The sequence below is a fragment of the Mastigoproctus giganteus genome, chromosome 5 (assembly GCF_048544385.1).
Source record: "Mastigoproctus giganteus isolate SK-2022 chromosome 5, ASM4854438v1, whole genome shotgun sequence".
Classification (NCBI taxonomy): Eukaryota; Metazoa; Arthropoda; class Arachnida; order Uropygi; family Thelyphonidae; genus Mastigoproctus; species Mastigoproctus giganteus.
In genome coordinates this window covers 136,447,791-136,464,970 of record NC_143579.1, presented here as the reverse complement: position 1 = coordinate 136,464,970, position 17,180 = coordinate 136,447,791, and the positions used below count along the sequence as shown (strand labels likewise).

At 39.6% G+C, this 17,180-nt stretch overlaps 1 protein-coding gene across 3 annotated transcripts in view; it reads right to left on the bottom strand.

Annotated features, from left to right (window-relative positions):
* LOC150085722 (roundabout homolog 1-like) overlaps positions 1–17,180 on the bottom strand; it is a 1,418,757-nt gene that overhangs the window by 298,168 nt on the left and 1,103,409 nt on the right. For all 3 annotated transcript variants that reach the window (XM_090374199.1, XM_090374201.1, XM_090374202.1), the window contains exon 20: positions 4,632–4,713. In XM_090374199.1, the coding sequence (XP_090230325.1) occupies positions 4,632–4,713 (82 nt within the window). The remainder of the gene's footprint in view (positions 1–4,631; positions 4,714–17,180) is intronic.

Sequence of the window (17,180 nt, the reverse complement as noted above, 5' to 3'; positions counted from 1 at the left end):
ATTTAAAGAAATGCTGGATAAATATTTCAAAGAAATAATTAAATGAAATAAGGGAAGAAGTAATGGTTTACTTGTGTTTTTAATTTTATTTATTTATTTTATTTTACTTTTTTGGATGGTGCTATATATGCTCACTTAGTTGCATCAATTTACCAATGCAGGTGACCCCTGAGATTTGACTGCTTGCTATTCCACTAACTTGAGAATTCAATCATTATAAATTATCATGGCAGTTCAACTTCTGCATCAACATTCAAGTTTGCAGATAGGGACCAGTTTGGGGCCCCTAGAAGAAATTACTTTATCACGATTCATGGAGATTTTGTTTTGGTTCAGTTCCTGGACTCCTCACCTACCACAGAATTCAAATGGGATACCCAGCAAGCAATAAATGTGCTTGGGAGTGGGATGCCAGGGCTACCTACACACTATACCCACACCACCAACTGAATCCTGTCCTTTGAACAAAGAGGGTGGGGGTATGGCATTGATATCATTGACCCTTGCAGGTGAACCTGCTAGCTGATTGATCCCGGCTGAGCGATCCTAGACCACCATCTTGTTGAAGAAGTGGCCACAGTGGTGTGATGAAGCTGGGCACCTCAAACACCAGGTTCTCCCTTTCCATTCCACAGGTCACAGCACATAGCAAACACTCCAGATTCCTATGGCATTCGCCTGGAACAGGCTATCACCATATCTCCTCACCACATACAGGTGAAGGGATAATCATTATCTTAGCTCATTATCCTCATCAAGAGGATAACGTGCAAAGGATGCAAGGAGCAATTCACCAGTGACACTGCAGTTATGGAGCAAGCCTACAAGAAGCATCATAACCTGTACACGGCCTGCATAAACTACCACAAGGCTTTGACTCCATGTCCCATAGCTGGCTGTTAGAGACACTGAAGATATACAAAGTCAACCTGACACACTTCTTAGAAGCAATCATGGCAAAAAGGAGGACCACCATCAAGGTCGAGAACATCTTGACCAGGCTGATTCACATCAGGAGAGGAATCTTCTCTGGAGATGCCCTGAACTCATATGGTTCTGCCTAGCACTCAACCCACTGCCACCATGCCTATTATCAGCAAATATGGATATACCCTAAAAGAACTTGTACACCAACTCCAACAGCTACTCTGGTTCACCAAAGAGTTCAGCACTGACATCAGGATGCAATATGGCCTAAACAATGCAAGACCCATGGAATGCATCAAGGATATCCAGTTGGCCAAATCTATCAGCTGAAGGCTGGTGAAGAGATTGAAGCCATGATAGAGGGAGAGACCTGCAAATATCTGGGGATGATGCAGGCTCACTAGATGGAACACGAGGAGATCAAGGCCTGACTGACTGAGAAATACTATCAGAGACTGAGAAGCCCACTATAATCAAAGCTGAATAGCAGGAAAATGGTCATGGCCATAAACACCTACACTGTCTCAGTACTAGTGTACTTCTTCAGGATCATAGATTGGACCAACACCGAGCTGGAGGAGATTACGAGATTGATCAAGATAGCGATGACCAAAAGCTGCCAACACCACCTACAGTTGGCCATTGAGAGACTGACCATAGCCTAGAAAGGAGGGAGGGGATTGAGTGAACTCGCTAAACAAGAGAAGAAGGCAATTAAGAACCTGCTGCATTACTTCCAGGAAAACACAACACCAATCTACCAAGTCATAAGAAAGATAGACAAATTTCCAGCAGCTACTTTGAATCACCGAAGAGTTCACCACTGACATCAGGATGCAATTTGGCCTAGACAGATTTAAGATCCATGGACTGCATTAGCATTAGTAGAGGCATATGATGCAAGAAAGCAAGCATTTCACCTCTCCATTCGTTCCAAATACCTGTCCAGCTCAGCCTTAAATATATTTAGGCTATCAACTTCCACAACAAAGGATGGAAGTCTGTTCCACCAGCCAACTACCTGCTGGCTAAAGCCAAACTTCCGCACATCTATCCTACATCTGTCTTTCCTCAATTTGAATTTATGCCCTCTCAGGTGATTATTCTGAGCAAGAGGAAGAATCCCATCAGCACTGAGCCTGCTCAAAACATTCAAGGCTTTATACACCTGAATCAGATCACCTCGCAGGTGCCTAGTCTCCAGACACTGTACTTTGCAAAATTTAAGCCTTTCTTCATAAGAGCAACCCTTTGTTCCATTCACTAATCTTGTTGCCCTTCTCTGTACTTGTTCCAACAGCTCTACATCCTTCTTAAAATGAGGCCTCCAGACCTGTATACAGTACTCAAGGTGTGGCCTGACCATTGTCTTATACAAGGAGATAATCACCTCCTTATCCCTGCTAGAAAAATTCCTCTATATCATTGACAAGACACTATGAGCTACTCATGAGACCATCTGCGCTGCCCAGAAAACTTCATATCTAAACGAACAATTACCCCAGTCCTTTTCACTCTCTACCCCTGTCAGTGTAGTACCACAGATTTGATACGTCATTCTGGGGTTACTGCTTCCCATATGTAGTACTTTACATTTGCCAATGTTAAACTTCATTTGCCACCACTCAGCCCATCTGCTCAACTTTTCTAGATCCTGTTGCAGCAACGTACTCTCATTAGTATCATTAACAACCCAGCGAACCTTCATATCATCTGCAAACTTGGAAATTAAGCCTGATATACCTTCATCAATATCATTAACTGCTCCAATCTGTACAGTAGTCGACCATGTGCAACAGTATTAAAAGGTTTCCTAAAATCAAGTATATGATATCAAAATTTTTTTTCCCATCCAGTTCCTTTGTGACCACATCATAGTATCCAATCAAATTGGTCAGACAAGACTTCCCTTTAACAAACCCATGCTGTGTCTGAACTGTAACTGCAGTCTTGTGTAGATGATCCTGCAGTGGTTCTTTAACCAGTGACTCTATTATTTTTCCTAGAACAGAAGTTAAACAAAGAGGTCTGTAATTACTCGTGTCACCCTTTGATCCCCCTTTATGAATTGGTGACACATTTCCACATCTTCAGTCCATGGGGACCACTCCTGTTTCAAAGGAAGCTCTAATATTTTGCAATACAAAGTACTCTCCACTGATCAAAACTAAAAACGAAGAACCTTCATGGAGGTTTTCTTTATTGGGCTTTTTAGGGACCTTTCCATCAACAGAAAACAAGATTCAAATTTTGAAATTCTATAATTCAAGATCTTCAAAAGAACAATAGAAAATGAAGCAAAGAAACAGTTATTGACCATAGCTCACTATAACCTCAGTCATGAGAATACTGCTCACCACACATTACCAAGAAGAGGAGGAAAGACAGAAAGGACACAGTCGGAACCAATAGGATATAACGCTTCCTATGTAAGATTTCCAGTTCAAGTTTATTCTACCAGCTTTTAAACGTCCCGGTTTACAGCTATAGCCTAGAACCTGCACAGACATTTTTTTGGCCTTTGCCCTCAGGGTGTTCCATATTCATTGGACAGGCACACACTGTAATCTTACCTTTTTATCCTTTATAAAGCCCCTACATGAGGCAGGCGTGGTTATAATTGAATTGGTGATGTAGGAAGTAAAAGAGCTGTAGGTATGTAAAGTTTTCACGGTTACCATTTTATCTTGTGTTTTTATCTTGACTATAGTTTCTAGCTCCTGAACATCATTTTATCTTATAATCTAAAAACTAAAGATTATGAGTTGCAACTATAGTTTATAGCTCCTGAACATCACATTTTCTTATAATCTAAAAACTAAAGATTATGAGTTGCAACTACTTTTGATTAACTATCTATCAATTTACTTTACATAATTGTTAAATGTTCTATTCCCCCATAACATTTATGGTGTAATGATGGGATTTGCTAAGAAACTTGAAACCTCACTTGCTAACAATTTAATGTAGAAGTATTTAATGTAATAATAATGTAATTTAATGTAATACTAGGGGGATTCACCACCCTGCTCACTGCACTCACTTCTTTTGATAAAGTAAAATAATACTTACAGATGCTTTCAACACTGTGTATCTCTTTTCCTCTGCTATGAATACATAAATGCGTTACATATGGAATCAAGAATGGTACCAAGTGGTCATGTTAGATAAACATAGCGTGTGACCACGCTTAAACAGAAGCTTGTTTGACCACAGTAAAACAAGCTTCTGTTACGTATTTTAGTATTTGTTATGTATTACCACATAACATGCATATCTCTTCTCCAAATGGCTGAATAAATATTACTAGGAGGAAAATTATCTTAATGTATAGAAAGATATGAGTTTAATAAAGCCTACTTTGTTAATAACTTCACGTGGGATAATAGTATCATTTATTATTATTATATAGAGTATAAACTTTACCATAATGTTATTAATTTATATTAAAAGATATTTTACCTTGTTGGAGGTCAGAAGAATGCATCTGTAAATGTTATTAAGAAATGCAGTTATTCTGCAAATTCTTAATGCAAGCCACTGATTTTATTTTGATCTCATTATTCATTATTGATATACTGGCCAATACCAGTAAAGATATGAAATTCTAGTTTGTGTTCAGAATTTCATATATACTCATACTCTAGTTCTCAATAGGTAATTAAAGATAGTTTCCTTACAAAATTTGCTCAAACATTCATTACCATCCTTCAGGTGAGTTTCCATTTCATACATTCGGTCCGATTTTCTACTGACTTCAGAACCACTGCTCTTGCCATCGTGTATCTAGAAATATTTATAACTCTAATCAAAACATTTCCTTGTGTACATATGTCAGACAATGCTTAAAAAATTAAATACAAATGTCCTTACAAATCTTACAAAGCAATTCAAGGAAATTTTGGACAAATAAAATAATATAGAATTCCTATCACCAACTTTAATCTATAATTCTGATATGAAGTGTTAGGCTTCTGAACCAACAATATACCAACAGCCATGCTTTTCATTCAGAGGTAGTCTGATATTTTTATACAGTAGAAGTTCTTTATAGCGACCCTCTTTTTAATGCCCCACACGTGTTAACATCCAATGTGGTTGATCCCAGCCATTTTCTTATTAATCTAATGCAACTTTATGAACAATCAATATAACAACCATTTTCTCATTCTCCTGGGGGGTCGTTATATAAAGCTTTGACTGTATTAATGAGGGTCTTCCAGAGATGATGGAAATGCTAACTATGGCTCTTAACAAAAGTTTAACACTAAATTTCTTCACTTTAATTTAAAAACTGATGCAAATTCTTAAAAATATCTATTCCACTTTATTAATACCAATAAACTATATATATATTATTTAAAAGATTTGTAGAAAATAAGAAAAATTTACCTCAATATGGTATGTAGAACACTTCTGTATGACACTCTCCAGAAATTAAAACGAATATAAAATTAATGCAAAATGATTACAGCAATCAATTAAATACAATTAAAAAGTTCAACGTAAATTTTGCAAAAACTGCTTTCCTTCCTGAAGCTGACATGGCTTTTTGACCATATGTCTTGTTCACAGGAATGGAAATTATGGAGTGTGTGTGGGCCTGGATCTTAAAATAGTGAGATTATTTTTCTTTGTGCATGCACGGAAATGATCACGAATTGGAGATTAGACATGGACAGCAAACGCTAATAGAATTCTCGTGAAATTTAATTTTGATGGTTTCTGCAATTAATAGTCTAGTATAATTAAGTTGGACACTTAAGTATTTTGACCTTGTTGAATAAAAATGTATGGTTTTCATTAATGGCATGAAAGGCCAATTCTGACGCTGCTGAACGAGAAGAATGGACTTAGGACGTGTGCTGTTTTACTCTCACATCCAGCGTACACCACGTCGAACCCTGATAAGACAAGTCGCAATTGATGCACGAAATGTTGTATACCAGGTCACTGAGTTGTGTTGCAAAAGGGGAAAGGACTGAGCGATTGTTCAGTATAGCATGTAATTTCTGAAATGGTCTGGCCACAGTTTTAAATTCAGTATCTTTAAAGAATATGTTAAGCTGTTTGCGTCACTGTTCAACATATGGGATAGAAATTATTTTTAATCAATTTCTAAATGCCTATAAATGTTCAACAACGGAATCTGCTTTAGACTCACAAATACAGATATTACCCAGCAGATTCTTAAACAGAGGTTGGCCCCTTGTGACAATAAACCAAATTAGGGTGCAGGCTAAGGATAGAATACAAACACTACGCCAACCTACAATAGTACATCAAAAAATACTTTATTTCTGACCCATATGTTCAACGTATGGGTCAGAAATAAAGTGGGGTATACCAGTTGTTGATCTTCCTTATGGCCTTCTGCAATGCTGTTGTGTGTTTCTGGAAGTAATCCTTCAGGTTAACTATCACTGTCTTCTGTTACTCAATGAAGTCTATCAGACCCTTCCTCCTTCTTTCTGGGCAAATGTCAGTCTCTCCACGGAAGATTTTGGGTGGTGTTGGAGGCTCTTGGTCATCATTGTTAATGTGTTTCTCGTGATATTCTCCAGCTCGGTGTTAGTCCAATCTATGATCCCGAAGGAGTATTTTAACATTGGGACATAGTTGTTTATGGCTTTAACTGTGTTCCCTCCATTCAGCTTCCTTTCAGCAGGCTTCTGAGTCTCTGATGGTATTTTTCGGTCAGGCAGGCCTTAATTTCCTTGTGCTGTAACAGCTGAGCCTGCATCATACCCAAGTATTTGTAGGCCTCTGCCTCTGACATGGCTTCGATCTCTTTACCAGTCTACAGCTGGAAGTTTTGATTGACTAATTTTCCCTGGTGCAATCCATGAGTCTTGAATTTGTCTAGACCAAATTCCATCCTAATATCATTGCTGAATTCTTCGGTGATCCGGAGTAGTTGCTGGAGTTGCTTCTTGGTTGCCACGTAGAGCTCGATGTAATCCATGTACATCAGGTGGGTGAGGGTGTGCAGATTTTTTCTTCCTTCTATGAGGTTATATCCATACTTGCTGCTGTTAAGCATAGAATTATGGCAGAATTATTTAACAAGTACAGGTCACTGTTGAACAAAAGCCGAGAATTAGGGTTGAATTTGAAAGTGTCTGCAATTCTGCCCAGACACGATAGGAGGGAGTATATGATGAGAGCCTTGTCGATCAATTCGGCCCTGGAAATATTGCGCAAGGCTCAAGGGGTAGAATTTTTTTCAGCCTGGACTGTACTTGTTAACAGGAGAGATTGCTTCTACAGGGATGGGATACACTTAAATAGAAAGGGTGCAAGAATATTTGCTGATGCTATCGAGGCAGTGTTAGGTGGGTCGGAAAACTGCTAGCTTGGGGGGAGACAAAGAGCAATAGATTGACAGTAGCCACTGGCAGAGGTGAAAAAGATTCTTGCACTGCTTCTATTAGAATGAGCAGAAGCCTGAAAAACAAGATGCATGGTATTTCAGAGACTGCTGGGAGCCATTGCGGTACAAGTAAACACATGGGTTGTGTTAGGGTAGCTAAGAATAGAAACAGGTGCAGGTATACTTGCGTGTACACCAATGCTAGGAGTTTAGTAAATAAATATGATGAATTTGAGGTATTGCTCAAAACATCGAAGGCAGATATTGTTGGGATATCAGAGACGTGGTGTCACACAGATATAAGGGATGCAGAACTGCAATTTGGGGAGTACAACGTCTACAGGAAGGATAGACAGGATAGGAAGGGGGGGAGGGGTTATGCTATTAGTTAAGAAACACATAAAAACCAAGGAAGTGAAGCCAGTCGACATCGCTGGACAGTGCAGTGTGGAGTCAGTTTGGTGTGACATAAACATTGGGAGATCAAAATTGAGAGTAGGAGTGTGCTATAGGCCTAATGACTCTGATGAGTATAATAAGGAACTGTACAGGGAAATAGAGTGGGCCAGTAAATCAGAGTGTCTTATAATGGGAGATTTTAATTTCCCAGATATTGACTGGAATTTGGGGGCTGGTTACTCACACACTAGCAGGGCTTTTGTGGATTTATTGGATGATTGTTTTCTACATCAGCATGTTCGGGAGGCAACTAGAGGGAGTAATATTCTTGATTTGATTATCAGCAGTGATTCTTCATGCATTAAGAATCTGCAGATAAATGAACCACTAGGTGGCAGTGATCACAGTGTGCTGAAGTGGGATTTACTCAAAGAGATAACTACCATTAGGGGTAAAGGGAAGGGTTATTGCTTCCGTAAAGGCGACTACGATGGACTGAGACAGTATTTAAATTCTATACAGTGGGACCAACTGATGATGTTACCAACAGCAAATTCAAAATGGGAAGCATTCAAAGAACTTATCTTGGAAGCTACTAGGCTTTACATACCAACTAAGAAATATTGTTCAAGGTTTAGGCCAAAATGGATGTCAGATGAACTAATGAGGCATGTGGCAGAGAAGAAAAATGCATGGGATACATACAAATTAACACATGACACAGAAGCCTATGATAGATACAAGTTGATATGCAATCAAGTTACAAAGGAGGTTAGGCAGGCGAAGGCAGATTACGAGAAATCCTTGGCAAGGGATGCAAAGAAAAACAGCAAAGAGTTCTTTACTTATGTAAACTCTAGAAGGAAGGGGATGAATCAGATTGGTCCACTTGATATTGATGGGTCAAGTGTTGATGATCCTGCTCAGGTAGCTAACAAACTAAATGAATATTTTGCATCAACATTCACACATGAGGAGTTATTCAGCGAGGGGAATGCCAGAGGTGTATTCAACTCTAGCAGTAAGCTACAGAATCTTGAAATAACTGGGAGTAAAGTGGAGGAGAAACTGTTGAAGATAAACACAAGAAAGGCACACGGGGTGGATGGGATCTATCCAGTTATATTAAAGGAGGCAGCAAAGGAAGTAAGCAAACCCTTAGCCATAATTATGAGAGCTTCCTTGGACTCAGGGGAGGTACCCATAGACTGGAAATGTGCAAATGTGACCCCAATTCACAAAGGAGGATCAAAGGCTGACACAAGTAATTATAGACCTGTGAGCTTAACTTCTGTTCCAGGAAAATTAATGGAGGCACTGGTTAAAGAAGCACTGCAGGATCATTTAGACAAGACTTCAGTTATAGCTCAGACACAGCATGGTTTTGTTAAGGGGAAGTCTTGCCTGACCAACTTGATTGGATACTATGATGCAGTCACAAAAGAACTGGATGCAGGGAATAACTTTGATATTATATACTTGGATCTTAGAAAGGCTTTTGATACTGTTGCACATGGAAGACTGCTACACAAATTGGGGCAGTGTGACATTGGAGGCAAATTGCTGCTATGGAAGATCAATGGACACTGCTCATCGTGGACTGATGTGATTAGTGGAGTCCCTCAAGGCTCAATGTTGGGTCCATTATTGTTTTCTGTATTTATAAATGATATTGATGATGGTATATCGGGCTTAATGTCCAAGTTTGCAGACGATACAAAGGTTGGCAGGGTTGTCAAGGACACCACTGACACTATGCTGCTGCAACAGGATCTGGAAAGGTTGAGCAGATGGGCTGAGAGGTGGCAAATGAAGTTTAACATTGACAAATGTAAAGTACTACACAGCAACCCCAGAGCAACGTATCAACTCTGTGGTACTACACTGACAGTGGTAGAGAATGAAAGGGACTTGGGGGTGGTTGTGCAGGCAGATATGAAGTTCTCTGAGCAGTGCAGACGGGCTGCAAGAGTAGCTCATGGAGTATTATCAATGATATACAGAAATTTTTCCAGCAGGGATAAGGAGGTGATTATTCCATTGTATAAGGCGATGGTCAGGCCACACCTAGAGTACTGTATACAAGTCTGGAGGCCTCATTTCAAGAAGGATGTAGAGCTGCTGGAACGAGTACAGAGAAGGGCAACAAGATTAGTGAATGGAAAAAGGGGTGCTCTTACGAAGAAAGGCTTAAGTTTTGCAAATTACAGTGTCTGGAGACTAGGCACCAGCGAGGTGATCTGATAGAGGTGTATAAAGCCTTGAATGGTTTAAGCATGCTCAATGCTGATGGGATTCTTCCTCTAGCTCAGAAAAATCTCCTGAGAGGGCATAAATTCAAATTGAGGAAAGACAGATGTAGGATAGACGTGCGGAAATTTGCCTTTAGCCAGCGGGTGGTTGGTTGGTGGAACAGACTTCCATCCCTTGTGGTGGAGGTTGATAGCCTAAATAAGTTTAAGGCTCAGCTGGACAGGTATTTTGAACGAACAGAAGGGTGAAGTGGAAGTGGAAGTGGGTTTTTTTTTTCTTTTTTTTTTTTGGCTGATGCTGCATAAGCTTGCTTTCTTGCATCAAATGCCTCTACTAATGCTAATGCTAATGCTAATAGGAAGTTTGTCACTATCGGATTGACATTGTAGACCTTCAGGATCTCTATTAGCCAGCTATGAGGCACAGAGTCGAAGGCTTTGTGGTAAATCGATGTGGGCCATGTATAGGATGGGGTGCTTCTTCTAGGCTTGCTCCATAACTGCGGCATCTATGGTTACAATTATTATTATTGTCAGCTGTATGGTGCAAAGAAGCCTGAGGCTTATGCTGCACCAGCAATAAAAAAAAAAATTCCCACATTACCCTGAGAGAGAAGTAGAAGGAAATCACAAAGAAAGCAGGAAAGAAAAGAATGATGATATCCAGCTCAGGACCCTGGGTTTGTCAAGCCTATATTTACCAGATGTGAGCCCTTGGGGTTATAGTTTTTTTTTTGTTTTTTTTTATGTGATACCCATATGAATGTCCCCTCAGGTGATTAATCTGGGCAAGAGGAAGAATCCCCTCAGCATTGAGCTTGCTCAAATCATTCAACGCCTTATAAACCTCAACCAGGTCACTTCGCAGGTGCCTAGTCTCCAGACACTGAAATTTGCCCTTCTATGTACTCGTTCCAGCAGATCTACACCATTCCTAAAATGAGGCCTCCACACCTGTATACATTACTCAAGGTGTGGCCTGAACATTGTCTTATACAAGGGGATAATCACCTCCTTATCCCTGCTAGAAAATTTCCTGTATATCATTGAGAAGACACCATGAGCTACTCTTCCAGACTGTCTGCACTGCTCAGATATCTTCACATTTGATTGAAAATTACCCCAGGTCCTTTTTAATCTCTACCACCTGAGTGTAGTACCACACAATTCATACATTAGTCTGGGCTTACTGCTGCCCATACACAGCAATTCAGTTGCCACTTCTCAGCCCATCTGCCTAACTTTTCTAGATCCTTTTGCAGTAGTGTGCTGTCATTAACAACCATACCAACCTTGGTATAGTCTGCAAATTTAGACATTAAGACTGATACACCTTCATCAATAGCATTAATAAATACAGAAAACAACAATATACCTAACACTGAACCCTGGAGGAATCCACGAATAACATTGGACCACAAAGAGCAGTGTCCATTGATTATCAATCTCTATCTTCTCCCACTCAATCATCCTTTTATCCATAGCAGAAACTTGCCATTACTCTCACACTGCTCTAATTTGTACAGTAGTGTTCCATATGCAACAGTATCAAAAGCCTTTCTAAGATCCAACTATATGATATCAAAATTATTCTTTGCACCCAATTCCTTTGTGACCACATCATAGTATCCAATCAAATTGATAAGATTAGATTTCCTTTTAACAAACCCATGCTTTGTCTGAACTATAACTGAAATCTTGTCTAGATGATCCTCTAGATCTTCTTTAACCAGTGCCTCGATTAATTTTCTGGAAACAGAAGTTAAACTAAGAGGACTGTAATTAGTTGTGTCACCGTTCAATCCTCCTTTGCGAATTGGGTCACATTTGCACATCTCCAGTCAATGGGTACATCCCCCAGTCCAAGGAATCTCTCAGAATTAAGGCTAAGGGTCTGCTTACTTCATTTGCTGCCTCCGTTAATAAAACTGGACAGATCCCATCCACCCTAGGTGCCTTTCTTTCTAATTTTTATTTTCAACAAATTCTGCTCCACCTTGCTCTCAGTTATTATAAAATCATTTAGCTCACTGCCAGAGTTTATTACAATTCTGGCATTCCCCTTCCTCAATAATTACTCATGTGTAAACTTTAGTTACATGAACAGGGCCATCAACAGTTGAACCATCGATATCAAGTGGACCAATCTGATATGTCTCCTTCCTTCTAGAGTTTTCATAAGTAAAGAACTCTTTGCTCTTTTTCTTTGTATACTTTGCCAAAGATTTCTCGTAAATGCCTTTGCCTGCCTAACCTCTTTTGTGATTTGATGACATACCTGCTTATATCTACCATAGGATTCTGTGTCACCTGTTAATTTATATGTATCTCATTCACTCTTTTTCTCTGTCACATGTCTCATTAGTTCATCTGATTTCCATTTAGGAACTAAACCTTGAATAATATTTCTTAGTTGGTATGAAAATCCTAGTAGCTTCCAAGATTAATTCATTGAATATTTCCCATTTAGAATTTGTTGTTGGTAACATCATCTGTTGGTCCCACCGTATAAAATTTAAAAACTGCCCGAGAGCAACGAAGTCACCTTTACAAGAAAAAAAACCCTTTCCCAAAAAACAAACTCTGGAAGTTAATTAATTCTTTGAGTAAATCCAACATTAGCACACTATGATCACTACCACCTAGCAGTTCTTTTATCTGCAGATTCTTAACACATGAAGAATCACAACTAACATCAGATCAAGAATATTACCCCCTCTGGTTTCCTCCCCGACATGCTGCTGTAGAAAACAATCATCCAATAAATCCACAATAGCCTTGCTAGTGTGCAAGTGAGCAACTCATAAGTCTCAGTCAATATCTGGAAAATTAATATCCCCCCCCCTCATCATTAGAAAACAATCTGATTTACTAGTTGACTTTATTTCTCTGTACAGTTGCTCATCATACTGATCAGTCGTCAGGCCTATAACACACTCCTACTCTTAATGTTGCTTTCTCAGTGCTTATGTTATACCAAACTGACTGAATGCTGCACTGTCCACAATGTCAACTGGCTGCACTTCCTTTCCTTAGATTTTATTTGTTACTTAACTAATAGCATAACCCTACTTCCTTCTTATCCTTACTGTACTCCCCAAATTCCATTCTGCATTCTTTATATTTGTGTGACACCATGTCTGATTGACATGAGTAACTGGCGAAGATAAAGAAAGCCTGCACGAGAAGCACGCAAAAGTTCAATGAAATGTACCGGTAAAAGTACTTTGCTGTAATGGCATTTGTATTGTTGCTCGCTCGGTAAACAGGCGGTGGGTGCTATCAGTCAGGAGTAGAAATTGAATCCCATTGGAGATTGAAACCTTCCTGAAGTGGAGGGGGTAACCTGACCTTTTTTCTTTAGAATCACTAGTGCACTAGTTGATAAATTGTTTATTAAGGAAAAAAAAAAAAAAAAAAAAAGGCAAAGGAAGCTAACACGAGAAGCACGTCAATTTTCAAAAAAGTTTACTGGTGAAACTACGTTACGGACATTTTTTACAAGGCCAGAACTTCCAATATGACTCTATTCGTGATCCAATTAGTGATTCTAAAGAAAAAGGATCAGGTTACCCCCCCCCACACACACACACTTCGGGAGGGTTTCAAGCTCCCATGATATTCAACTTCTACTCCAGACCGATAACACCCACCGCCTCTTTACCGAGTGAGCAACAATACAAATGCTGTTACTGCAAAGTACTTTTACTGGTAAATTTCATCGAACTTTTGCATGCTTCTCGTGCAGGCTTTCTTCACTTTAGCCGAGAGATCATCGATCTGTTATCTGAATTTCTATTCCAGGGGAAATAATGGAGGTTAAAGAAGTAAAGGAGGACCATCTAGACAGGAATGCAGTTATACTTCAGTCACAGGAAAAGTATGCCATGGGATAATCTTGTCTAACCAATTTGATTGGATACTATGATGGATACTAACAAAGGAACCAAATGAAAAAATTTATTTACACTTCAATTTCAAGAAAGCTTTTAATGCTGTTGCACATAATACACTCCTGTACAAATCGAAGCAGTGTGGCATTAAAGACAAGTTTCTGCTGTGAATAAAGGGAAGGTTGAGAGGGGAAGACAGAGAGTTGTTATCAATGGACCCACATTTTGTGCACTGCTGTTATCAGTGTCATCTCCCAGGATCCGGAGGTGGTCCCATCGTTTTCTGTATTTAGTAATGGTATTGCTGAAGTTATATCAGGCTTAATGTCTAAGACAGCAGATGATACGCAGGGTTGGCAAGGTCGTTAATGAGAGTAAGTTAGAAACATTCTACAGTTGGGCTGAGAAATGGCAATTGAGGTTTAACATTGACAAATGCAAAGAACAATGAGCAAATGACAATGAAATCCCTGAGTAATGTACCTACTGTTTGCCTCTAAACTCAGGATGCTGGAAAATGAAAATGATCTAGTGCTGAATGCACAGTGAGAATAAAGTTCTCTGAGCAGAGAAGACAGGCTAATTGGAGGTCACATGAGTTATATCAATTATATACAGGAATTTTGCTAGCAGTGATAAGGAGGTAATTACCTCCTTAGTATAAGGCAATGGTCACGCTACACCTTGATTAGTGCATACACGTTTGGAGGCCTAAATCTATGAAGGATGTAGAGCTGCTGGATCGTGTATATTAGCATTATTTGAGGCATATGATGTAATAAAGAGAGCTTATGCAGCATTAGCCAAAAAAACCCAAAAAAATCCCTTCATATTTCACACATCCAGTCACTCCAAATGTTTGTTTAAGATATCAACTTCCACAACAAGGGATGGAAATCTGTTCCACCAACCAACTACCCGCTGGCTAAAGGCAAATATCTGCACATCTATCGTACATATCTCTTTCCTCAATTTGAATTTATGCCCTCTCAGGTGATTATTCTGAGCAAGTGGAAGAATCCCATCAGAATTCAGCATGCTGAAACCATTCAAGGCTTTATACACCTCTATCAGATCGCCTCATCGGTGCCTAGTCTCCAGACACTGCAATTTGCAAAACTTAAGCCTTTCTTCTTAAGAGCAACCCTTTGTTCCATTCACTAATCTTGTTGCCCTTCTCTGTACTCGTTCCAGCAGCTCTATATCCTTCTTGTAATGAGGCCTCTAGACCTGTATACAGTACTCTAGGTGTGGCCTGACCATTGCCTTATACAAGGGAATAATCACCTCCTTATCCCTGCTAGAAAAATTCCTATATATCATTGACAATACACCGTGAGCTACTCTTGCAGCCCGTCTGCACTGCTCAGAGGACTTTATATCTGACATCACAATTACCATCCAGGTTTTTGTCATTCTCCACTTCTCTGACTGTAGTAACACATAGTTGGTACTACAGTCAGGGAAGTTTCTCTTTGGTTACTGTTACCCATATACAGTACTTTGCATTTGTCAATGTTAAACTTCCGTTGTCATTTCTCAGCCCATCTGCTTAACTTTTCTAGATACTGTTGCAGAAGCATACTGTCTTTACAACAACCCTGCCAACTTTTATATCATCTTGCATATACTTGCGTGTACACAAATGCTAGGAGTTTAGTAAATAAATTTGATGAATTTGAGGTATTGCTCAAAACATCAAAGGCAGATATTGTGAGGATTTCAGAGACGTGGTGTCACACAGATATAAGGAATGCGGAACTGGAATTTGGGGAGTACAATGTCTACAGAAAGGATAGACGGGACAGGAAGGGAGGAGGGGTTATGCTATAAGTTAAGAAATACATAAAATCCAAGAAAGTGAAGCCAGTCGACATTGCTGGACAGTGCAGTGTCGAGTCAGTTTGGTGTCGAGTCATTGCTTTCGTAAAGGCGACTACGATGGACTGAAGCAGTATTTAAATTCTATACAGTGGGACCAACTGATGATGTTACCAACAGCAAATTCAAAATGGGAAGCATTCAAAGAACTTATCTTGGAAGCTACTAGGCATAACATACCAACTAAGAAATATTGTTCAAGGTTTAGGCCTAAGTGGATGTCAGATGACATCCACTTAGGCCTAAATGAAGTGACACAGAAGCCTATGATAGATACAAGTTGATCTGTAACAAAGTTACAAAGGAGGTTAGGCAGGCGAAGGCAGATTACGAGAAATCTTTGGCAAGGGATGCAAAGAAAAACAGCAAAGAGTTCTTTACTTATGTAAACTCTAGAAGGAAGGGGATGAATCAGATTGGTCCACTTGATATCGATGGGTCAACTGTTGATGATCCTGCTCAGGTAGCTAAAAAACTGAATGAATATTTTGCATCAACATTCACACATGAGGAGTTATTCAGCGAGAGGAATGCCAGAGGTGTATTGAACTATGGCAGTAAGCTAGAGAATCTTGTAATAACTGAGAGTAAAGTGGAGGAGAAATTGTTGAAGATAAATACAAGAAAGGCACCTGGGGTGGATGGGATCTATCCAGTTATATTAAAGGAGGCAGTAAAGGAAGTAAGCAAACCCTTAGCCATAATTATGAGAGCTTCCTTGGACTCAGGGGAAGTACCCATGGACTGGAGATGTGCAAATGTGACCCCAATTCACAAAGGAGGATCAAAGGGCGACACAAGTAATTATAGACCTGTTAGTTTAACTTCTGTTCCTGGAAAATTAATGGAGGCACTGGTTAAAGAAGTACTGCAGGATCATCTAGACAAGACATAGCTCAGACACAGCATGGTTTTGTTAAGGGGAAGTCTTGCCTGACCAATTTGATTGGATACTATGATGCAGTCACAAAAGAACTGGATGCAGGGAATAACTTTGATATTATATACTTGGATCTTAGAAAGGCTTTTGATACTGTTGCACATGGAAGACTGCTGCACAAATTGGAGCAGTGTGGCATTGGAGGCAAATTGCTGCTATGGATAAAGGGGTGGTTGAGGGGGAGAAGACAGAGAGTGGTAATCAATGGACACTGCTCATCGTGGACTAATGTTATTAGTGGAGTCCCTCAGGGTTCAGTATTGGGTCCATTATTGTTTTCTGTATTTATAAATGATATTGACGATGGTATATCCAGCTTAATGTCCAAGTTTGCAGACGATACGAAGGTTGGCAGTGTTGTCAAGGACACTACTGACACTATGCTACTGCACCAGGATCTGGAAAGGTTGAGCAGATGGGCTGAGAGGTGGCAAATGAAATTTAACATTGACAAATGTAAAGTACTACATATGGGAAACAGCAACCCCAGAGCAACGTATCAACTCTGTGGTACT